This window comes from Salmo trutta, chromosome 15, assembly GCF_901001165.1.
Source record: "Salmo trutta chromosome 15, fSalTru1.1, whole genome shotgun sequence".
Taxonomy (NCBI): domain Eukaryota; kingdom Metazoa; phylum Chordata; class Actinopteri; order Salmoniformes; family Salmonidae; genus Salmo; species Salmo trutta.
Window position 1 is genome coordinate 55,309,383 of NC_042971.1, and position 25,789 is coordinate 55,335,171.

The following is a 25,789-nucleotide window of genomic DNA, read 5'->3' on the forward strand; positions in this document are numbered from 1 at the left end:
GAGTCTGCCGATAAGAATGTGGTGATTGACAGTCGAAAGCCTTGGCCAGGTCGATGAATACGGCTGCACAGTAATGTCTCTTATCGATGGAAGTTATATCGTTTAGGACCTTGAGCGTGGCTGAGGTGCACCCATGACCAGCTCAGAAACCAGATTGCATAGCGGAGAAGGTACGGTGGGATTCGAAATGGTCGGTGATCTGTTTGTTAACTTGGCTTTCGAAGACCTTAGAAAGGCAGGGTAGGATAGATATAGGTCTGTAGCAGTTCGGGTCTAGAGTGTCTCCCCCTTTGAAGAGGGGGATGATCGCGGCAGCTTTCCAATCTTTGGGGATCTCAGACGATAATAAGTAATAGAGGTTGCAACAATTTCAGCAGATAATTTTAGAAAGAGAGGGTCCAGATTGTCTAGCCCAGGTGATTTGTAGGGTTCCAGATTTTGCAGCTCTTTCAGAACATCAGCTATCTGGATTTGGGTGAAGGAGAATTGTGGGAGACTTGGGCAAGTTGCTGTGGGGGGTGCAGGGCAGTTGACCGGGGTAGGGGTAGCCAGGTGGAAAGCATGGCCAGCCGTAGAAAAACGCTTATTGAAATTCCCAATTATCGTGGATTTATCAGTGGTGACAGTGTTTCCTAGCCTTGTAGATGACCTGGAGCCAGTCCAGTGGGCAGCTGGGAGGAGGTGCTCTAATTCTCCATGGACATTAGTGTCCCAGAACTTTTTTGAGTTTGTGCTACAGGATACAAATTTCTGTTTGAAAAAGCTAGCCTTAGCTTTCCTAACTGCCTGTGTATATTGGTTCCTAACGTCCCTGAAAAGTTGCATACCACGGGGGATATTTGATGCTAGTGCAGTACGCCACAGGATGTTTTTGTGCTGGTCAAGGGCAGTCAGGTCTGGAGTGAAACAAGGGCTATATCTGTTCCTGTTTTGTTTTTAATGGGGCATTCTTATTTAAGATGGTGAAGAAGGCACTTTTAAAGAATAACCAGGCATCTTCTACTGATGGGATGAGGTCAATATCCTTCCAGGATACCCAGGCCAGGTAGATCAGAAAGGCCTGCTCGCTTAAGTGTTTTAGGGAGCGTTTGGCAGTGATGAGGGATGGTCGTTTGACCGCAGACCCATTACGGATGCAGGCAATGAGGCAGTGATCGCTGGGATCTTGGTTGAAGACAGCAGAGGTGTATTTGGAGGGCAAGTTGGTTAGGATGATATCTACGAGGGTGCCCGTGTTTATAGATTTGGGGTTGTACCTGGTAGGTTCATTGATAATTTGTGAGAGATTGAGGGCATCAAGCTTAGATTGTAGGACGGCCGGGGTGTTAATAAGCATGTCCCAGTTTAGGTCACCTAGAAGCACGAGCTCTGAAGAAAGATTGGGGGAAATCAATTCACATATGGTGTCCAAGGCACAGCTGGGGGCAGAGGGTGGTAAGCGGCAACGGTGAGAGACTTGTTTCTGGAAAGGTGGATTTTTAGAAGTAGAAGCTTTAATTGTTTGGGTACAGACCTGGATAGTAAGACAGAACTCTGCAGGCTATATCTGCAGTAGATTGCAACTCCACCCCCATTGACAGTTGTATCTTTTCAGAAAATGTTATAGTTAGGGATGGACGTTTCAGGGTTTTTGGTGGTCTTCCTAAACCAGGATTCAGACACGGCTAGGACATCCAGGTTGGCAGTGTGTGCTAAAGCAGTTTATAAAAACAAACTTAGAGTGGAGACTTCTGATGTTAACATTAGAGGTCGACCGATTAATCGGAATGGCCGATTAATTAGGGCCGATTTCAAGTTTTCATAACAATCGGTAATCGGCATTTTTGGACACCGATTGTGGCCGTTTACATTGCACTCCCTGAGGAGACTGCGTGGCAGGCTGACTACCTGTTTTGCGAGTGCATCAAGAAGCCAAGGGATGTTGCTAGCAAGCATTAAACTTATCTTATAAAAAAACAATCTTAACATAATCACTAGTTTACTCCACATGGTTGATGATATTACTAGTTTATCTAGCTTGTCCTGCGTTGCATATAACCGATGCGGTACCTGTTAATTTCTCATCGAATCACAGCCTACTTGGCCAAACAGGTGATTATTTAACAAGCTCTTTCGCAAAAAAAGCACTGTCGTTGCACCAATGCGTACCTAACCATAAACATCAATGCCTTTCTTTAAAATCAATACACAAGTATATATTTTTAAACCTGCATATGTAGTTAATATTGCCTGCTAACATGAATTTCTTTTAACTAGGGAAATTGTGTCACTTCTCTTACGTTCCGTGCAAGCAGTCAGGGTATATGCAGCAGGATGGGCCACCTGGCTCGTTGCGAACTGTGTGAAGACCATTTAATCCTAACAAAGACCGTAATTAATTTGCCAGAATTGTACATAATTATGACATAACATTTAAGGTTGTGCAATGTAACAGCAATATTTAGACTTAGGGATGCCACCCGTTAGATAAAATACGGAACGGTTCCGTATTTCACTGAAAGAAAAAAACGTTTTGTTTTCAAAATGAGTGTCCAGATTTGACCATATTAATCACCTATGGCTCGTATTTCTGTGTGTTATTATGTTATAATTAAGTCTATGATTTGATATAGCAGTCTGACTGAGCGGTGGTAGGCAGCAGCATGCTCGTAAGCATTCATTCAAACAGCACTTTCGTGCGTTTGCCAGCAGCTCTTCGCTGTGCTTCAAGCATTGAGCCGTTTATGACTTCAAGGCTATCAACTCCCGAGATTAGGCTGGTGTAACCGATGTGAAATGGCTAGCTAGTTAGCGGGGTGCGCACTAATAGCGTTTCAATCGGTGGCATCACTCGCTCTGAGACCTTGAAGTAGTTGTTCCGCTTGCTCTGCAAGGGCCGCGGCTTTTGTGGAGCGATGGGTAACGATGCTTCGAGAGTGGCTGTTGTCGATGTGTTCCTGGTTCGAGTCCAGGTAGGGGCGAGGAGAGGGACGGAAGCTATACTGTTACACTGGCAATACTATAGTGCCTATAAGAACATCCAATAGTCAAAGGTATATGAAATACAAATCATAGAGAGAAATATTCCTATAATATCTACAAACTAAAACTTCCTACCTGGGAATATTGAAGACTCATGTTAAAAGGAACCACCAGCTTTCATATGTTCCCATGTTCTGAGCAAGGCACTTAAACGTTAGCTTTTTTACATGGCACATATTGCACTTTTACTTTCTTCTCCAACACTTTGTTTTTGCATTATTAAACCAAATTGAACATGTTTCATTATTTATTTGAGACTAAATTGATTTTATTGATGTATTAATGTTAAAATAAAAGTGTTCATTCAGTATTGTTGTAATTGTCATTATTACAACAAAAAAAAAATGTATTTTATAAATAAATTTTTAAAAAAAATTAAAAAAAAAATATTGGCCGATTAATTGGTATTGGCTTTTTTTGGTCCTCCAATAATCGGTATCGGCGTTGAAAAATCATGATCGGTCGACCTCTAGTTCACATCCATGAAACCAAGGCTTTTACGATTACAGAAGTCAAACAAATGAGAGCGCCTGGGGAATGGAAGTGGAGCTAGGCACTGCAGGACCTGGATTAACCTCTACATCACCAGAGGAACAGAGGAGGAGTAGGATAAGGGTACGGCTAAAGGCTATAAAAACTGGTCGTCTAGTACGTTTGGAACAGAGAGTAAAAGGAGCAGGTTTCTGGGCGCAATAGAATAGATTCAAGGCATAACGTACAGACAAAGGTTTTACCATGTGAATACAGTGGAGGTAAACCTAGGCATAGAGTGACGATGAGAGAGATATTGTCTCTAGAAACATCATTTAAACCAGGTGATGTCACCGCATGTGTGAGAGGTGGAACTGAAGGGTTAGCTAAGGTATATTGAGCAGGGCTAGAGGCTCTACAGTGAAATAAGACAATCACTAACCAGAACAGCAATGGACAAGGCATATTGACATTAGGGAGAGGCATGCGTAGCCAAATGATCATAGGGGTCCAGTGAGTAGTTAAGCTGGCTGGAGACACGGCGATTCAGACAGCTGGGTTTGAGGTCAGGGCTTTGTGGAGACCAGTCAAGTTCTTCCACACTAGGGCTGACCCCAATTAGTCAACTGGTCGATTGTTTGGTCGATAGGCTGTTCCTCGACCGATATTTTGTTTTGTAGAACAGTAGGAAATATCCGCATCGCCATGACCCTTCTAAAAGTAACAATGCAGAGGGCTCTGGGTAGCTCCGCTTTGACATGGTTGATGGTAGGTGGGAGCGGTACATCCTGTATAAACACAAACTCACATACTTAACTTCCTTCACAACAGCTCTGCATGGCAAAGCGCAAGAGGTATGAATGCCCTGACTTCTGCAGAGGCTGTATCACAGTAAATGCTGACGTCGGATTGATCATGTGCACAGATACACAACGCACTTCTCTCTCCAGGAATGTGCTCTCCCTTAACAATTTGTGTTAGACACTTCATTGTTCTTGTTAACGCCTTCAATATAATTCCTTTTACTTTTCTCATTGTCGGAGTGGATAAATTTTTTTGCAGAACGATGTTGAGTATGGACGTGCACCTGATTACGCTTAGAAGTAGGCCTGCGTGTAAATATAGGGATCGGATAGTATTTCTGATTGGCTTAAACCACAAGCACTAATGAGCTGTGGAGCTTCAAAGTAATGTTTTCTTCAACTCTAACAGCAAGCAAACAAAGTCTGGATGTAAAAACATTGAGAATGATAATAGTTCCTGAATGTATTTGAAAACATCTATCCAGCCCTCTGCCTTTCAATAACCACTCAGGGTGAAAGGGAAAAATGCAACGCTCTGATCCAGTTAAAACGTCATAAAATAAGCCCACTTCTTATCAGCGCTCGGCTTGGACTGAAAGATTGCGGTACTCATTTCGGGTGCTGGTATGGTTTATATTTAGGTGCAGGAGCTTTAATAAGAGGAACAGGAGCTCAAGCAGTAGAACATTTGAGGTGGTGTTGGTATTCAGCTCTTGTGAGCTCCTGTCCAAGTCAAGCACTTCTTCTTATCCCTTGCGCAAATAGCCTACACCTGACCTGTGTCTGTTCCGAGCTCACTGGTGCTGGAAACTGAAGGCCCAGAATATTTTACACAATGTTGCAAATATTTGCTAATGCAAGCTTTAAACTGGATTGAAATTAATAGTTGATACAATATTTCAAGTTTGTTGCAGACAGGCCATGCGTAGCAATGTTATTTATAGGACATGTATTTTTTTTTAAATCGGGATATTTTCTACCCGCAGGCTGCAGTTAGTTGGCTTTATGTAGGCAATTTTTGCATAGCTAGCAATGGCAATAGAATTAACTTTAAAGATTTTATCATTCTCATTTAGATAGAATTTCCATTAACCTCATGACAATGATTTTAAGATAAGACGTTATTATAAATTAAATGAAAATGTGCATATGAAAACCATAATTTGCACGCACATTGGTAAAAATTGTAAGATAAATTGGCATTCCACATGACAAAGTTTGCCGATTCCTTGTGTAGCCTATTACTGGCAACTTCAGGAGAGTAATGGCAGAATCTGGGAAAGCCAGCAGGGGCAGGAGGAGAATGGTCGGGACATGTATAGGTTTTTTTCTGATCTCTGGCTCCCTCTTGAGTCATTTGTGTCTTAATTCAACAAACAGTGAGCTTAAAGACAAATGTTTAAAATTTTTGACCAACCAGTTGGACCTCGCCTTGGGCACGGGAGCACTGTCATGCTGAAACAGGAAAGGGCTTTCCCCAAATTGTTGCCAGAGTTGGAAGCACAGAATAGCCTAGAATGTCATTGTATGCTGTAGCATTAAGATTTCCCTTCCCTGGAACTAAGGGGCCTAGCCCAAACAATGAAAAACAGCCCCAGACAATTATTCCTCCTCCTCCAAACTTTACAGTTGGCACGATGCAGTCAGGCAGGTAGCGTTCTCCTGGCAACGGCCACACCCGGTTTCGTCCGTCAGACTGCTAGATGAAGTGTGATTCATCACTCCAGAGAAAGCGTTTCCACTGCTCCGGAGTCCAATGGCGCAGAGCTTCACACCACACAAGCCGACGCCTGGCATTGCGCATGGTGATCTTAGGCTTGTGTGAGGCTGCTCGGCCATGGAAACCCATTTCATCAAGCTACCGACGAACAGCTCGCGTGCTGACATTGCCTCGAGAGGCAGTTTGGAACTCTAACAAGTGTTGCAACCGAGGAAAGGCGATTTTTATGCACCACGTGTTTCAGCACTCGGTGGTCCCGTTCTGTGAGCTTATGTTGCTTACCACCTCGCGGCTGATATGTTGTTGCTCCTAAACGTTTCCACTTTCCCAATAACAGCACATACAGTTCACCAGGGAAGCTCTAGGATTGCAGACATTTGACGACGTGACTTGTTGGAAAGGTGGCATCCTATGACAGCGCCACATTGAAAGTCACTGAGCTTTTCAGTAAGGCGATTCTCCTGACAAACTTTTCTATGGAGATTGCATGGCTGTGTGCTCGATTTTATACACCTGTCAGCAACGGGTGTTGCTGAAAAAGCTGAATCCACTCATTTGAAGGCGTGTCCACATACTTTTGTATCTACAGCACATTCAGAAAGTATTCAAATCCCTTCACTTTCCCACAAGTTAAGTTACAGCCTTATTCTGAAATGGATTAAATCATGTTTTTCCCCCCTCATCAATCTACACACAATACCCCATAACGACACTGCTACACAATACCCCATAACGACACTGCTACACAATACCCCATAACGACAAAGCGAAAACAAAAGAATCGTATTTACATAAGTATTTCAGACCCTTTGCTATGAGACTCGAAATTGAGCTCGGGTACATCCTGTTTCCATTGATCATCCTTGAGATGTTTCTACAACTTGGAGTCCACCTGTGGTAAATTAAATTCATTGGACATGATTTGGAATGGCACACACCTGTTTATATAAAAAGGTCCCACAGTTGACAGTGCATGTGAGAGCAAAAACCCAGCCATGACGTCGAAGGAATTGTCCGTAGAGGTTCGAGACAGGATTGTGTCAAGGCACCGATCTGGGGAAGGGTAACAAAAAAATGTCTGCAGCATTGAAGGTCCACAAGAACACAGTGGCCTCCATCATTCGCAAATGGAAGAAGTTTGGAACCACCCAGACTTAAAGCTGGCGGCCCCGCCTAACTGAGCAATCGGGGGAGAAGGGCCTTGGTCAGGGAGGGGACCAAGAACCCAATGTCACTGACAGGGCTCCTCTGTGGAGCTGGGAGAACCTTCCAGAAGGACAACCATCTCTGCAGCACTCCACCAATCAGGCCTTTATGGTGGAGTGGCCACACAGAAGCCACTCCTCAGTAAAAAGGCACATGACAGCATGCTTGGAGTTTGCCAAAAGGCACCTAAAGGACTCTCTGGAGGAAACCTGGCACCATCCCTACAGTGAAGCATGGTGGTGGCAGCATCATGCTTTGGGATTGTTTTTCAGCAGCAAGGTTTGGGAAACAAGTCAGGATCAAGGGAAAGATGCACAGAAAAGTACTGAGAGATCCTTGATGAAAACCTGCTCCAGAGCACACATGACCCTAAGCACACAGCCAAGACAACACAGGAGTGGCTTTGGAACAAGTCTCTGAATGTCCTTGAGAGGCCCAGCCAGAGCCCAGACTTGAATCCGATCGAACATCTCTGGAGAGACCTGAAAATAGCTGTGCAGAGATGCTCCCCATCCAACCTGACAGAGCTTGAGGATCTGCAGAGAAGAATGGGAGAAAATCCCCAAATACAGGTGTGCCAAGCTTGAAGCGTCATACCCAAGAAGACTCAAGGCTGTAATCGCTGCCAAAGGTGCTTCAACAAAGTACTGAGTAAAGGGTCTGAATACAGAAGAAATGTTATATTTCGGTACATGTTTATCTTATACATTTGCAAAAATGTATGAAACCGTTTTTGCTTTGTCAATATATAGGGTATTGTGTATAGATTGATGAGATAAATCTATTTTAGAAGGCTGTAACGTAACAAAATGTGGAAAAAGTCAAGGGGTCTGAATTCTTTCCGAATGCAGTGTATAGTGTATATTGTGAATCACCGGTAAGTTTGAAAATAATCTTATATGATTTCTAGGCCATATCACGCAGTCCTAAGAATATGGTCATTCAGTAGACATACTGTCATAAGGAAAGATGAGTAACTCAGTGAACATATGGTACAGAAGACCAAGTCATGCTGTTCAATGAGGAACATCGGAATTTCAGATCAACTGACTGAATTGAAATGAAGGGTTTGACTACAACCCCGAATCAATGCATGTCATAAGGAGAGCTGAGCAACTCATGGTACAGTTTAAACTGAACAGATCTTGAATCGGTTAAACATTGTCATCACGTCTTACTCTGACAACTCCTGTGGTGAGGGAATGAAACACCAACATGGAGTTTGACCCTCCCATTGAAATCAATACCAGCTGTTGGTGAGGGACTTAAAGGGGCAATCAACCGTTGCTACATCCATTTCCAGACTTCTAAATGAATGATTCTTGAAGAACAGCTAAATGCCTCATGAGCTGCCACACTCCATCAGAACCCAAAATATAAGCTTGTTTTACTCCAATGTTAGTAAACAATGTAAATATAAACAAACCATATATAGCCTGAAAAACACATCCATAGCTCTATGAATTTATGAGTGGTTACATTTCTCCAGGCCCATTCATCAGCTTTTTACCGAAACAGTGGCGGAGAATGCACTTTTATCGTTTCAACTGTTTTGAGACCACTCGTCAACAAAGCCAAGGGCAGTTTGAGTTTCGCAGATACTTTCTTGCGCAATCGAAAGTCTCAGTGAGCGATTACAACAGAATAGTCAGAACAGAAATGAGATCTCCAGCGGGGCCAGATAATTTAAAATGAGACATTCACTCCATGCCATTAATCTGTCATGTGTTAAACTGCCCATTGGCCCATTAAAGACCCAGTTGTGCAAGCCTAAATGGACCTCAACCCAGGACCAACAACCCAAGGTACCAGAGTAGAGACATGCAGGACTGACTGTTTTCCCAGAGACAACTTTAACACTATAGGACCCCTAAATGGAGAGAAAGAGGTTTAAGGTTTGGAGTTTGAGGCCTGCAAGCCTGTTAATCAAACCAAGGCTCCAGTCGTCCCTGGTCATATCATGACTCCCTATGCAGAACTTCTACAGAGCTCCAAAAATGGATCAGGAAGGGGGTTGAGGTTTGAGCGTGCAAGTCAGTTAAATCATACCAAGAGTCCTTAGGTACCTGATGATAACATGGCTCACTAGAGTTTAGGAGAAGTGTTTGGCAACAGCTGAGTGAGTTTGTAAATGACCCGTGGGTCAGGAAGTTGCTAACGGTTCAGAGAAGTGTTTTTCTGCACATGCCTGTGTGTGTTCGGCTGTGGAGCGTGTTTGTAAACGACCCGAGGGCCGGGAAGGAGCTCTATGACCCAGTAGACAAGCCCAAAACGACTGACTCACTCTCCCACTGCAGCTCAGGAGGCTATGAGGGTCTTGGCTCAGGTTGTGATTGTAAATCCCTTAATCTCTCCAACCCCCTCATTGCAATCATTCGCAGAGTCTGTATGTCACTTGGACAGCGTGTGGAGGGGAGAGATTGAGTCGTTTTGAGAACACTTGGGGAGCTGTGTTGGCACGAGAACCATTGTGACATCATCCCAACAGGGGTTAGGATTATTGCAACGTTCCAAGAGATACTGGTCTGGTGCTGAACGGGTTTTACAACTGGCCAAAGTCTACAGGGACTCATAACACGTGTCTGAGTATGTACACTGTATAACGTCTAAAGAAGATATCAATGCCAACACTTTAGGCATCCCAGTGGTTTGTGTGTGTATTGACAAAGTATACACATGGAGATAAACTATGATGATTAATCATTCATCTGTGAGAATATGTTCCACAGACACACGGCTGTTATTTAAAGCCCCAGTGTGCAGTCTGTGGAGTCAGTAGTACCTTGAGCAGCTGTTTCCCCACTGCAGGGCTCATCTTCTCATCAACCATGAAGATGACAATACCTCTCTCGTCCATCCCTCTCCTGCCAGCTCGGCCAGACATCTGGATGTACTCGCCAGACGTGATCTAACGGAGAGAGAGGCGCACAACTCATTAATATGGTCACACATCTGTCACACACACACAGCACGTCAACATTCACACAGAGATGTAATGTAGAGCAGAATAAATGAGTAGGACCAATGAAACATTGCAAACCGTTTTAGTTTCTAGTCATTCGAACCAATGTGTACAGAATGTAATGGGAAGGATTCTTTTAGAGGTCTACATGTACATGTTCAAATGCTTTTTTATGAACCAAATGCGAGCTAGAACAGTCAGGGGGTATGCTCCTGAAGGTAGATTGTTTTTTTATGCAACATTTACAGTACTTGCCGCCAATCCTCCAAACATGTGTAAATATTCTAAATTGAAATTCTTGTATTATAAATTGAAATTCTTGTATTATAAAGATGGCGCCGGAGAACAAGGCTGACGTTTTACGTATTCCTAACCAATTGTGTTTTTTCTTTGTTTCTTTGCGTTGTTTGTAAATTATTATTTTTTACTTATTTTGTACATAATGTTGCTGCTACCGTCTCATATGACCGAAAAGAACTTGAGGAAATCAGAACTGCGATGACGCACCACGAACTGGCAGAATGCTTTTTTCCCTTTAACAACGTCGACGAGCCTGACGTGTATGACGTACTGCTTTCCTGGCAACAGGCCCAGATCACCGTCATTTGTATGAAGAGAAGGCAGAGAAAAATGGGCCAGAAGGAGGGCTGCCTTCTGAGAACTCGTACGCGATCGAATAAAGCCCCACTTCCTTCCATTCTGCTAGCAGACGTGCAATCTTTGGAAAATAAAATCGATGACCTACGCGAAAGATTAAACTACCAACGGGACATTCAAAACTGTAATATCTTATGCTTCACTGAGTCGTGGCTGAACGACGACATTATCAACATACAGCTGGCTTGTTATACACTGTATCAGCAAGATAGAACAGCGGAGTCTTGTAAGACAATGTGCGGCGGACAGACTGATGCTGGCACAAGGACCGCACTGAATGAGCTGTATTCTGCCATAAGCAAATAGCAAAACGTTCACCCAGAGATGGCACTCCTAGTAACCGGGGACTTGAATGCAGGGAACATGAAATCTGTCTTACCAAATTTCTATTAGCATGTTAAATGTGCAACCAGAGAGAAAGAAGAAGAAAAAAAAAAACTCTAGACCACCTTTACTCCACACACAGAGACTTATACAAAGCTCTCCCTCGCCCTCCATTTGGCAAATCTGACCATAATTCTATCCTCTTAATTCCTGCTTACAAGCAAAAATTAAAGCAGGAAGCACCAGTGACTCAATCAATAAAAAGTGGTCAGATGAAGCAGATGCTAAGCTACAGGACTGTTTTGCTAGCACTGACTGGAATATGTTCCGGGATTCCGCCGATGGAATTGAGAAGTACACCACATCAGTCATTGGCTTCGTCAATAAGTACATCGATGACGTCGTCCCCACAGAGACCGTACGTACATACGCCAACCAGAAGCCATGAAGTACAGGCAACATCGCACTGAGCTAAAGCCTAGAGCTGCTGCTTTCAAGGAGCGGAACTCTAACCCGGAAGCTTATAAGAAATCCCGCTACGCCCTCTGACGAACCATCAAATATGGAAAGCATCAATACAGGACTAAGATCGAATCGTACTACACCGGCTCTGACGCTCGGATGTGGTAGGGCTTGCAAACCATTACAGACTACAAAAGGAAAGCACAGCCGAGAGCTGCCCAGTGACACGAGCCTACCAGACGAGCAAAACTACTTCTATGCTCGCTTCAAGGAAAATAACACTGAAACATGCATGAGATGCACCAGCTGTTCCAGAAGACTGTGTGATCACGCTCTCCGCAGCTGATGTAAGACCTTTAAACAGGTCAACATTCACAAGGCAGCAAGGCCAGACGGATTACCAGGACGTGTGCTGCGAGCATGCTCTGACCAACTGGCAAGTGTCTTCACTGACATTTTCAACCTCTCCCTGTCAGAGTCTGTAATACCAAGATGTTTTAAGCAGACCATCATAGTGCCTGTGCCCAAGAACACGAAGGTAACCTGCCTAAATGACTACCGACCCATAGCACTCACGTCTGTAGCCATGAAGGGCTTTGAAAGGCTGGTCATGGCTCACATCAACACCATTATCTCAGAAGCCCTAGACCCACTCCAATTTGCATACCGCACCAACAGATCCACAGATGATGCAATCTCTATTGTACCCCACACTGCCCTTTCCCACCTGGACAAAAGGAACACCTATGTGAGAATGCTATTCATTGACCACAGCTCAGCGTTCAACGCCATAGTGCCCTCAAAGCGCATCAATAAGCTAAGGTCCCTGGGACTAAACACCTCCCTCTGCAACTGGATCCTGGACTTCCTGACGGGCTGCCCCCAGGTGGTAAGGGTCGGTAACAACACATCCACCACGCTGATCCTAAACAGAGGGGCCTCTCAGGGGTGCGTGCTCAGTCCCCTCTTGTACTCCTTGTTCACTCATGACTGCTCAGCCAAGCATGACTCCACCACCATCATTAAGTTTGCCAATGACACAACAGTGTTAGGCCTGATCACCGACAACAACGAGAGCCTATAGGGAGGTGGTCAGAGACCTGGATGTGTGGTGCCAGGACAACAACCTCTCCCTCAACATGATCAAGACAAACGAGATGATTGTGGACTACAGGACAAAGAGGACAGAGCGAGCCCCCTTCTCATAGACGGGGCTGTAGCGGAGCAGGACCAGAGCTTCAAATTCCTTGGTGTCCACATCACCAACAAACTAACATGGTCCAAGCACACCAAGACAGTAGTGAAGAGGGCACAACAAAACCTATTCCCCCTCAGGAAACTAAAAAGATTTGGCATGGGTCCTCAGATCCTCAAAAGGTTCTACAGCTGCACCATCGCAAGCATCCTGACTGGTTGCATCACTGCCTGGTATGGCAACTGCTCGGACTCCAACCGCAAGGCACTACAGAGGGTAGTGCGAACGGCCCAGTACATCACTAGGGCCAAGCTTTCTGTCATCCAGGACCTCTATACCAGGCGGTGTCAGAGGAAGGCCCTAAAAATTGTCAAAGACTCCAGCCACCCTAGTCATAGACTGTTCTCTCTGCTACCGCACAGCAAGCGGTACCGGAGTGCCAAGTCTCGGTCCAAGAGGCTTCTAAACAGCTTCTACCCCGAAGCCATAAGACTCCTCAATGTCTAATCAAATGTCTACCCAGATTATTTGCATTCCCCCTTTTACATCGCTGCTACTCTCTTATCTATGCATAGTAATTTTAATAACTCCACCTACATGTACATATTACCTCAACTACCCGGTACCCCCTGTATATGTCTCGCTATTGTTATTTTCCGTCTGCTCTTTAATTACTTGTTACTAGAGGTCGACCGATTAAGTTGTCATAACAATCGGTAATCGGTATTTTTGGCCACTGATTTGCCGATTTTATTTATTATTATAACAAAAATGTTTACACCTTTATATATCTAGGCAAGTCAGATTAAGAACACATTCTTATTTTCAATGACGGCCTAGGAACGGGGGTTAACTGCCTTGTTCAGGGTGGATTCGTTTTTGCAACCTTCTGGTTACTAGTCCAACGCTCTAACCACCTGCCTTACATTGCACTCCACGAGAAGCCTGCATGGCTTGTTCAACCTGTTACGCGAGGGCAGCAAGAAGCCAAGTTGCTAGCTAGCATTAAACTTATCTTATAAAAAACTATCAATCTTAACATAATCACTAGTTAACTACACATGGTTGATGATATGACTAGTTTATCTAACGTGTCCCGCGTTGCATATGATCGATGCGGTGCCTGTTAATTTCTCATCGAATCACAGCCTACTTCGAGAAACGGGTGATGATTTAACAAGCGCATTTGCGAAAAAAGCACTTTCGTTGCACCAATGTACCTAACCATAAACATCAATGCCTTTCTTTAAAATCAATACACAAGTATATATTTTTAAACCTGCATACTTTAAACAATGCCACTTTATATAATGTTTTCATAACCTACATTACTCATATGTATATACTGTACTCCATACCATGCAAAAACATCTTGCCTATGCCGTTCGGCCATCACTCATTTATATATTTTTACGTATATATTCGTATTCATTCCTTTACACTTGTGTGTACAAGGTAGTTGTTGTGGAATTGGTACATTACTTGTTAGATATTACTGCACGGTCGGAACTAGAAGCACAAGCATTTCGCTACACTTGCATTAACACCTGCTAACCATGTGTATGTGGCAAATAAATTTGATTTGATATTTAGTTAATATTGCCTGCTAACATGAAATTGTGTCACTGCTCTTGCGTTCATTGCCTGGCTCGTTGCAAACTAATTTGCCAGAATTTTACGTAATTATGACATAACATTGAAGGTTGTGCAATGTAACAGGAATATTTAGACTTAGGGATGCCACCCATTAGATAAAATACGGAACGGTTCCGTATTTCACTGAAAGAAAAAAACCTTTTGTTTTCGAGATGATAGTTTCCGGATTCGACCATATTAATGACCTAAGGCTCGTATTTCTGTGTGTTATTATATTATAATTAAGTCTATGATTTGATAGAGCAGTCTGACTGAGCGGTGGTAGGCACCAGCAGGCTCGTAAGCGTTCATTCATACAGCACTTTCGTGCGTTTTGCCAGCAGCTCTTCACAATGCATTGCACTGTTTATGACTTCAAGCCTGTCAACTCCCAAGATTAGGCTGGTGTAACCGATGTGAAATGGCTAGCTAGTTAGCGGGTGCGCGCTAATAGCGTTTCAAACGTCACTCGCTCTGAGACTTGGGAGTGGTTGTTCCCCTTGCTCTGCATGAGTAACGCTGCTTTGAGGGTGGCTGTTGTCGATGTGTTCCTGGTTCGAGCCCAGGTAGGAGCGAGGAGAGGGACGGAAGCTATACTGTTACACTGGCAATACTAAAGTGCCTATAAGAACATCCAATAGTCAAAGGTATATGAAATACAAATCATATAGAGAGAAATATTCCTATAATATCTACAACCTAAAACGTCCTACCTGGGAATATTGAAGACTCATGTTAAAAGGAACCACCAGCTTTCATATGTTCTCATGTTCTGAGCAAGGCACTTAAACGTTAGCTTTCTTACATGGCACATATTGCACTTTTACTTTCTTCTCCCACACTTTGTTTTTGCATTATTTAAACCACATTGAACATGTTTCATTATTTATTTCAGGCTAAATTGATTTTATTGATGTACTATATAAAGTTAAAATAAGTGTTCATTCAGTATTGTTGTAATTGTCATTATTACAAATAAATTTTTAAAAAAATAAAAAAAAATAAAAAATAAAAAAATAAAAAAAAAATCGGCCGACTAATCGGTATCGGCTTTTTTGGTCCTCCAATAATCAGTATCGGCTTTGAAAAATCATAATTGGTCGACCTCTACTTGTTACATTCATTTCTTATTCTTTTTTTAACTGCATTGTTGGTTAGGGGCTCGTAAATAAGCCTCTCACTGTAAAGTCCACACCTGTTGTATTAGGCACGCATGTGACTAATAAAACTTGATTTGATACTTATGCTAAAATGTTTATTATATTCTACTGAGCCATTTACTTTATGATCGTTTTCTTAACTTTAATTTTTGCTGTTGCATTGTCGAGGAGGAACCTGCAAGTAAGCATTTCGTTGGACGGTGTATACCATGTGTACCCATACATGCGAGTAGTAAAACTTGAAACTTTACCCTGGCGTTGCAACACCTCTTCAGAACATTAACATGGAGGAGAGCTGGAACGCCTTGATTTGCCCCTTGGCTTTAAAACCCTCTGCTTTACTAACGCTGCATGACACACATGGCCCTGATTAGGCTAATCAAAAGATTTTCTTTCATCTCTAACTGTATAAACATTCTCTGCCACGAAACTAGCCCGAACAACTCTGTTGATACCTTCGTCATGCAGATTCAATCATAATCTCTTGGGCATTTTTGGTGCTCTACATCATAAGGTCCTGATTATAAGACTGGCTCTGGACGGTCCTCTCCTCATAAATCTCAGAGGGGGAAGGGAAGGAAGGAGGGATGGAGAAAGACGAGCATATGGTAAGAGATAAGAGGGAGCAGTCACCCCACGAAGAGGCCCTGGATTTCTGCTCTCTGCTTTGTTACTGAGGGAGGGAAAGAGAGATGGGGGAGAGAAGGGAAGCCTTGACTGCATGCGTGGTGTTCTGGCACCAGTTTAACCACACCAGATGTTCTTCGCAAGCCTCTTGGACAGCCGCTTCCCTTTCCCTCTCTCCTCATCCTTTCTCCCTCTCTCCCCCCTATCCCTCTCCGAGCCAGGGGTGTAATGATCTGGCCCTTTCATTCCCAACAGCTTGATTCACGGCCGGCCCCATGGCCCCCAGCTCCTCGTATAAACAATACGTGGCTGTTTATCTTACGCCAGAGACTCCAAGCTCCCTCTGTGCTCCCTCTGTGGCCTTATAAAGGCGTCAATGCACACACACCGGAAATGATGAACCCTAAATATGACTTGTTAGACAGAGAGAAGAGCGCTGCACTACATGAAGTTAACCCTGGGCTCATCTGTCAGTCTGGTTGCAACATAGCAGGAATTACTCACAGACACGTGGGTATTGAGTTTAACCTAATTAAGGCTATTAATCATTCCAGGGAGTTATGAAACTTAAAATTAAGATAAATGTCCCCATGAGGTCCCAGTCAGTCACTGACATAATGGAGTGACCCTGTCTTTACCAACGTGGTACAATCACAGGTTTGTGGGAGCCAGGCTCATCAAACGAGTGTTACACAGCGGGAGCCAGGCTCATCAAAACGAGAGTTACCCAGCGGGAGCCAGGCTCATCAAAACGAGAGTTACCCAGCGGGAGCCAGGCTCATCAAAACGAGTGTTATCCAGCAGGGGCCAGGCTCATCAAATGAGTGTTACCCAGCGGGAGCCAGGCTCATCAAACGAGTGTTACACAGCGGGAGCCTGGCTCATCAAAACGAGTGTTACCCAGCGGGAGCCTGGCTCATCAAAACGAGTGTTACCCAGCGGGAGCCTGGCTCATTAAAACGAGTGTTACCCAGCGGGAGCCTGGCTCATCAAAACGAGTGTTACCCAGCGGGAGCCTGGCTCATCAAAACGAGTGTTACACAGCGGGAGCCTGGCTCATCAAAACGAGTGTTACCCAGCGGGAGCCTGGCTCATCAAAACGAGTGTTACCCAGCGGGAGCCTGGCTCATCAAAACGAGTGTTACCCAGCGGGAGCCTGGCTCATCAAAACGAGTGTTACCCAGCGGGAGCCTGGCTCATCAAAACGAGTGTTACCCAGCGGGAGCCTGGCTCATCAAAACGAGTGTTACCCAGCGGGAGCCTGGCTCATCAAAACGAGTGTTACCCAGCGGGAGCCTGGCTCATCAAAACGAGTGTTACCCAGCGGGAGCCTGGCTCATCAAAACGAGTGTTACCCAGCGGGAGCCTGGCTCATCAAAACGAGTTACCTAGCGGGAGCCTGGCTCATCAAAACGAGTGTTACCCAGCGGGAGCCTGGCTCATCAAAACGAGTGTTACCTAGCGGGAGCCTGGCTCATCAAAAGGTGTTACCCAGCGGAAGCCTGGCTTATTAAAAAGGTGTGTTACCCATCGGAAGTCTTTGCCGTCAAACTTGCGTGCGCTGGTGAACAGGACGGTGCGGGCAGGCATGTTGATGCCCATGGCAAAGGTCTCTGTGGCAAACAACGCCTGAGGAGAGAGGATCAACAACATCACATTTAGCAAACTCACTCCAATTTAAAAACACACAGGAATGGCTATAGCTTTTTCACCCTATTGAGCTGAGATTAGCCGAGGTGTACTGTGCTAGTCTGGTTGCATCCATAATAGTTGCTGGAACCGTGCTGGAAAGGACAATATCAAAGCCAGCACAGTATGTTTGGGGTGGGAGGGACAGCGTGAAAAGGTTTCTAGTGAATGACAACGTTCTGTATAATTTAAAGTGAGATCCAGGTAGGTTCCAGACCGGCAAGGCCTACCTTAATTAGCCCCTCAGAGAAGAGGATCTCAATGGTTTCCTTCAGGATGGGGAGCAGTCCACCGTGGTGAATCCCTATACCTCTCTTCAGTAGTGGTAGAACATTCTCTACCTGGAAACAAAGCAATAATAATCAGTCGTTTGATTAATATAAACGCGTTTCTTGTTAAAGACACACTAACATATGTCAAAGACAGGACAATCTAGAAATCAGTGAAGCCATACAACGATGTCAGATCAAAATGTACATTATTTTATTTTTTAGCTTAAGCCAACCATCCATGTGAAGAATATAAATTCTCTGTCCTCCTCTGACCCTAGCAGAGCCACACACATGGTTGTGACCTTTAACAGACCCTCTGAGCCAGCCTTCAAAATGCAGCAGCCTTCTGACAGCTCTACTACACTATAAACCAACGACCACCGCTCAGTACAATTTTACATTTGTCACTCAGCAGATGCTCTTATCCAGAGCGACTTACAGGGACAATTAGGGTTAAGTGCCTTGCTCAAGGGATTACGTCGACAGGTTAACTTAGTCGGCTCAAGGATTCGAACCAGCAACCTTTCGGTTACTGTCCCAATTGCTTAATCGCTAGGCTGCCTGCTAAAACTACACAATCAGAAACAACCACAGGAGAACGAATCCTATAGAGCCTGAACTAACGGTATAAAGGGATAGAGAAATAAGGAAATACTGTGTGTGTTTGTAATCAAAACCACTAGCGCGAACCACAGAGTGGTGGAAACTTTTACAGGCTCCCTCTTATAAAGAATCCACTTTCAGAACCTCAAAATATCTCAGCATGTCACCAAGCTGAACCATTTCAGAACAAGCGCTTCACGTTGCTCTTTGCTGTGGCTCGTGTGTTAGAGTTCTAATAGTCACGGATGACCACACATCAAGGAGACCCAATTCACACAGACTTTATTAGAGTTCAACATGACAGGAGACATTTCTTCTTCCTCTATTGACATTTTATGGCGTGCATGAAATGGCTGTGTGGCGTGCATGAAATGGCTGTGTGGCGTGCATAAAATGGCTGTGTGGCGTGCATAAAATGGCTGTGTGGCGTGCATAAAATGGCTGTGTGGCGTGCATAAAATGGCTGTGTGGCGTGCATAAAATGGCTGTGTGGCGTGCATAAAATGGCTGTGTGGCGTGCATAAAATGGCTGTGTGGCGTGCATAAAATGGCTGTGTGGCGTGCATAAAATGGCTGTGTGGCGTGCATAAAATGGCTGTGTGGCGTGCATAAAATGGCTGTGTGGCGTGCATGAAATTGCTGTGTGGCGTGCATGAAATGGCTGTGTGGCGTGCATGAAATGGCTGTGTGGCGTGCATGAAATGGCTGTGTGGCGTGCATGAAATGGCTGTAAATGGCTATGTGGCGTGCATGAAATGGCTGTAAATGGCTATGTGGCGTGCATGAAATGGCTGTAAATGGCTATGTGGCGTGCATGAAATGGCTGTAAATGGCTATGTGGCGTGCATGAAATGGCTGTAAATGGCTATGTGGCGTGCATGAAATGGCTGTGTGGCGTGCATGAAATGGCTGTGTGGCGTGCATGAAATGGCTGTGTGGTCGCTGAAGGAAATGGGGGAAAGTTTTAAATGGCTTACAAGGTGCCAGAAGGCTAACAAAATCACTGATTTAAGTGAGAACAGCATGATGTATTGCAAACAAGCAAATCAGGCTTTTTTCAATGTGTGTGTGTATATTTAATGATATTCAAATCAACCGACCCACCTGAGGCAGCTTCTTGTCATCGTCAGACAGACAGTCTACAGCGTTGTTAAACACCTCCTCTACAAGCTGCTTCTCCTCATCTGGAAAAACAAATGGGACATGTGCATATGAAGTGACACGGTTGACCATCAGACGTGTGTAGTGCCACCTCCGCCACCACTCCAAAGCTCAACAGCTTTCAACATTTACATGAGTCAATTTAGCAGACGCTATTATCCAGAGCCACTACAGTAGTGAGTCATTTAGCAGACGCTATTATCCAGAGCCACTACAGTAGTGAGTCATTTAGCAGACGCTATTATCCAGAGCCACTACAGTAGTGAGTCATTTAGCAGACGCTATTATCCAGAGCCACTACAGTAGTGAGTCATTTAGCAGACGCTATTATCCAGAGCCACTACAGTAGTGAGTCATTTAGCAGACGCTATTATCCAGAGCCACTACAGTAGTGAGTCATTTAGCAGACACTTATCCAGAGCCACAAACAGTAGTGAGTCATTTAGCAGACACTCTTATCCAGAGCCACTACAGTAGTGAGTCATTTAGCAGACACTCTTATCCAGAGCCACTACAGTAGTGAGTCATTTAGCAGACACTATTATCCAGAGCCACTACAGTAGTGAGTCATTTAGCAGACACTATTATCCAGAGCCACTACAGTAGTGAGTCATTTAGCAGACACTATTATCCAGAGCCACTACAGTAGTGAGTGCATACATGTTCGTACTGGTCCCCCATAGGAATGGAACCCACAACCCTGGCGTTGCAAACACCACGCTCTACAGACAGCCACACAGGACCCTCTGACTGGACAGGTAGTGAGTGTTTTGTCTGAGAACAATGTTGCAGCGCAGACTATGTAAAAGTACATGCTGTGATAGACAGTCTGATGGATCAGACCAGGAACTGAGGCAAACAGGAGTAAAATACATGCAGATATGATAACCCACAGCCATTTTCATATTCAAATACATGACTTGTATTTGCACTCCACGGTGACTGTAGGCAGGCCCATGTGTATGCCGGTATGGGAGAGTGCGCCTCTCCTCTCCTTCGGAACCCAACCGGCTGCTTACAAATGTAACCAGGGCTGGAATCCTTCTGGCTTTGGACATGAGTAATGGTTCCTTAGGTTATTGGTGGAAGTGGTCATAGTGGGGTAGTGTCATGGTCCGCCTGCTCCCTGGAGTCCTAGCCCACACTGCAGTGTCAGGACAGTCTCACACGGCCACCAACGAGCAAACAGACACGCACACCACAGCCTGTGGGGCGGACATCAACTCTCTGGCACTGGTTAAACTCGTTAGAAAACACACATGCTCGTAGACACACACACAGGCGTGTGCACATGCACGCTCACACAGAGTCACACAGAGTCCATCACACAGACAAATACATCAAGAGTTATTTAATATACACATGTCTTAACACAGAGGTTCCAAACAGACAAACACACATTGTGGAGATGAAAGAACCAGAGGGAGAACGGGCTTATGGTTGGTGTCCTCACACACCCACATACTGGCCACGCAGAGCATTGGGCTAATAACCAAAAGGTCGCTGGTTAGATCCACGAGCCGACTTGGCAAAACATTGTCGATGTGCCCTTGAGCAAGGCACTTAACCCTATTTGCTCCTGTAAGTTGCTCTAGATAAGGAAGTCTGCTAAATGACTCAAATATAAAAGTGTTCTCACCGCTATAGAAATACTAGACGCACTGGTCACATTACTATACAGACACCACACACACCAGACAGACACCATACAGGCGTCACACAGACACTATACTGACGCCACACCATACAGGCGCCACACCATACACAGACACCATACCATACACAGACACTATACAGGCGCCACACCATACACAGACACCATACAGGCGCCACACCATACACAGACACTATACAGGCGCCACACCATACACAGACACCATACCATACACAGACACTATACAGACGCCACACCATACAGGCGCCACACCGCCTACAGACACTATACTGACGCCACACCATACAGGCGCCACACCATACACAGACATCATACAGGCACCACACAATACAGACACCACACCACACACAATACAGACACCATACAGGCACCACACCACACAGTTTAACAGATGACATCCAGGTCAGCCTGAGAAACTGAAACATGTGACCATTTATCATAGTCTGATTCTCTTGGTAGCCTAGTGAAGTGATAGACTACTTATTTAACAACGGGACACTTTATCAGTCAATTAGACAGCAGCAGACACTTCAACATGTGACTACTCATCATAGAGCCAGTCAGTCTGTGATGCTGTTGGTTGGTTGATTCCAGGGCCAGTGTCAGAGGAAAAGCCATGCCTGACAGTTCCAGAAACACAGCCCAGAAACAATGTGTCATAAAGGATTAAACCCCAGCCAGAGAAGTTCATTAGAGGGGGAGGGGAAAGAGAAAAAGCTGGCCAGGGGTCAGGAGGGAGAGAGAAGAGAAAGACTGACTCACGTGGCTCCCTTCTCTCTATGATCCTCAATAGCATTACTACAATCCTTGCCGTCCTGGGGACACGAAGGGCTGCACATTTTGTTTTTTTGCCCTAGTACTACACAGCTGAGTTAAATAATTAAAGATGGATGATTAGTTGAATCAGCTGTGTACTACTAGGGCAAAAAAACTAAATGTGCAGCCCTTGGAGTCCTGAGGACAGAGTTAAAGAAACACTGGATTTGCCTAAACCTGAAAACAGACCAGCAGCTCTGTTTCAATAATTACAACTTAGACCAAACTACAACAGTGCTGCTCCTTATCACGATGCTATTAAAGAACTGCTACGGCGCTATTAAAGAACTGCTACTATTAAAGAACTGCTACGGCGCTATTAAAGAACTGCTACTATTAAAGAACTGCTACGGCGCTATTACAGAACTGCTACGGCGCTATTACAGAACTGCTACGGCGCCATTGAAGAACTGCTACGGCGCCATTGAAGAACTGCTACGGCTCCATTGAAGAACTGCTACGGCTCCATTGAAGAACTGCTACGGCGCCATTGAAGAACTGCTACGGCGCCATTGAAGAACTGCTACGGCGCCATTGAAGAACTGCTACGGCGCCATTGAAGAACTGCTACGGCGCCATTGAAGAACTGCTACGGCGCCATTGAAGAACTGCTACGGCGCCATTAAAGAACTGCTACGGCGCCATTAAAGAACTGCTAGGGCGCCATTAAAGAACTGCTAGGGCGCCATTAAAGAACTGCTAGGGCGCTATTAAAGAACTGCTAGGGCGCTATTAAAGAACTGCTAGGGCGCTATTAAAGAACTGCTACGGCGCTATTAAAGAACTGCTACGGCGCTATTAAAGAACTGCTACGGCGCTATTAAAGAACTGCTACGGCGCTATTAAAGAACTGCTACGGCGCTATTAAAGAACTGCTACGGCGCTATTAAAGAACTGCTACTATTAAAGAACTGCTACGGCGCCATTAAAGAACTGCTACGGCGCCATTAAAGAACTGCTACGGCGCCATTAAAGAACTGCTACTATTAAAGAACTGCTACTATTAAAGAACTGCTACTATTAAAGAACTGCTACTATTAAAGAACTGCTACGGCGCCATTAAAGAACTGCTACGGCGCTATTAAAGAACTGCTACGGCGCCATTAAAGAACTGCTACGGCGCCATTACAGAACTGCTACGGCGCCATTAAAGAACTGCTACTATTAAAGAACTGCTACTATTAAAGAACTGCTACTATTAAAGAACTGCTACTATTAAAGAACTGCTACTATTAAAGAACTGCTACTCTTAAAGAACTGCTACTATTAAAGAACTGCTACGGTGCTATTAAAGAACTGCTACGGTGCTATTAAAGAACTGCTACGGTGCTATTAAAGAACTGCTACGGTGCTATTAAAGAACTGCTACGGTGCTATTAAAGAACTGCTACGGTGCCATTAAAGAACTGCTATGGCGCCATTAAAGAACTGCTACGGCGCCATTACAGAACTGCTACGGCGCTATTACAGAACTGCTACGGCGCTATTAAAGAACTGCTACGGCGCTATTAAAGAACTGCTACGGCGCTATTAAAGAACTGCTACGGTGCTTTTAAAGAACTGCTGCGGTGCTATTAAAGAACTGCTACGATGCCATTAAAGAACTGCTACGATGCCATTAAAGAACTGCTACGGTGCTATTAAACAACTGCTACGGCGCTATTAAACAACTGCTACGGCGCTATTAAAGAACTGCTACGGCGCTATTAAAGAACTGCTACGATGCTATTAAACAACTGCTACGGCGCTATTAAAGAACTGCTACGGCGCTATTAAAGAACTGCTACGGTGCTATTAAAGAACTGCTACGGCGCCATTACAGAACTGCTACGGCGCCATTACAGAACTGCTACGGTGATAAACAGGTTGAGTGAGAGAGAGTGAGAGTGTGAGAGAGAGAGAGAGCGAGAGAGAGAGGAATTGTAAAACCTTCTACGTAAACCACACATCACACACGGCTTACCAAAATTGGTTGTGTAAACAAAATCTTTCACAAGATGTATCAGCGTCAGTGTGTTGCAACGCAACAACAAAGGGAGGAAGAATGTCAAAATATTTGTTATTTTAGTACACACAGCCTCTGGTCAGGATAGAGGGATAGAAACCTCTGTAGGGTCAAGCCAAGATTTATCTACTCCATCATCTTTATCATTACACTGTGTTGTCTCTCCCCCCTCAGAGACTGACTGGGCAGTACCCCATAATGCATTTCTTCACTGTAAGTGGAGCAGAGATCTAAAAGCAGCCGAGAAAGCACAATGGGGTATATTGATGTCTGCTGGAGGAGTCGGCTCGCTGGATACGCAGCCATCCTAGTCTGGCCAGTGAACAGAGAACATTTGGTGCTCCTGCACTTAACTGACTTAATCAAATCACACACGAAAGCGTGAACTTTCGACCAGCTATGCAGAACATACTCTGACTCGTGGGTTCCATTTGGGACAGATCTGCACACAGAAAGGTTGCGTAGTCCAGTATTGAGTGGCATGCTTTTATGTAGCCCATGGCTGACATGCTCTGCCTTCAAATCAGTGGATTTACTTTGTATTGTTAGTCACACCACAAAGACAGCAAAAGGAGAGAGAGCAGTGAGTTACATGTACAGTTAAAATGAACATTGTGGCTGGTAGATTTCAAAATACCTTTTTACAAAAAAATGACACCCCACACACCATACAGACACCACACACACACCATATAGACACCACACACACACACACACACACACTATAAAGACACCATACAGACACCACACACACACACTATAAAGACACCACACAGACACGACACCACACAGACACGGCACCACACAAACACGACACCACACAGACACGGCACCACACAGACACGGCACCACACAGACACGGCACCACAGACACGGCACCACAGACACGGCACCACAGACACGGCACCACACCCCCCCAGACACACATACAGACACCACACACACTATAAAGACACCATACAGACACGGCACCACACAGACACGACACACACACCATATACAGACACCACACCCACACAGGCACCACACCCACCAGACAGACACCCACCCACCAGACAGACGCCACACCCCCGACAGACGCCACACCCCCGACAGACGCCACACCCCCGACAGACGCCACACCCCCGACAGACGCCACACCCCGCCACACCCCGACAGACGCCACACCCCCGACAGACGCCACACCCCCGACAGACGCCACACCCCCGACAGACGCCACACCCCCGACAGACGCCCACACCCCCGACAGACGCCACACCCCCGACAGACGCCCACACCCCCGACAGACGCCACACCCCCGACAGACGCCACACCCCCGACAGACG

The 25,789-nt window shown here is 45.0% G+C and overlaps 1 protein-coding gene across 1 annotated transcript in view; it reads right to left on the reverse strand.

Annotated features, from left to right (window-relative positions):
• The window catches only part of LOC115149378 (exosome RNA helicase MTR4), a 64,239-nt gene that overhangs the window by 28,300 nt on the left and 10,150 nt on the right, over positions 1-25,789 (reverse strand). The window contains exons 11-14 of the mRNA XM_029692200.1: positions 19,912-19,991; positions 18,163-18,273; positions 17,771-17,872; positions 10,004-10,129 (exon numbers count right to left, since the gene is read on the reverse strand). Of these exons, the coding sequence (XP_029548060.1) occupies positions 10,004-10,129; positions 17,771-17,872; positions 18,163-18,273; positions 19,912-19,991 (419 nt within the window). The remainder of the gene's footprint in view (positions 1-10,003; positions 10,130-17,770; positions 17,873-18,162; positions 18,274-19,911; positions 19,992-25,789) is intronic.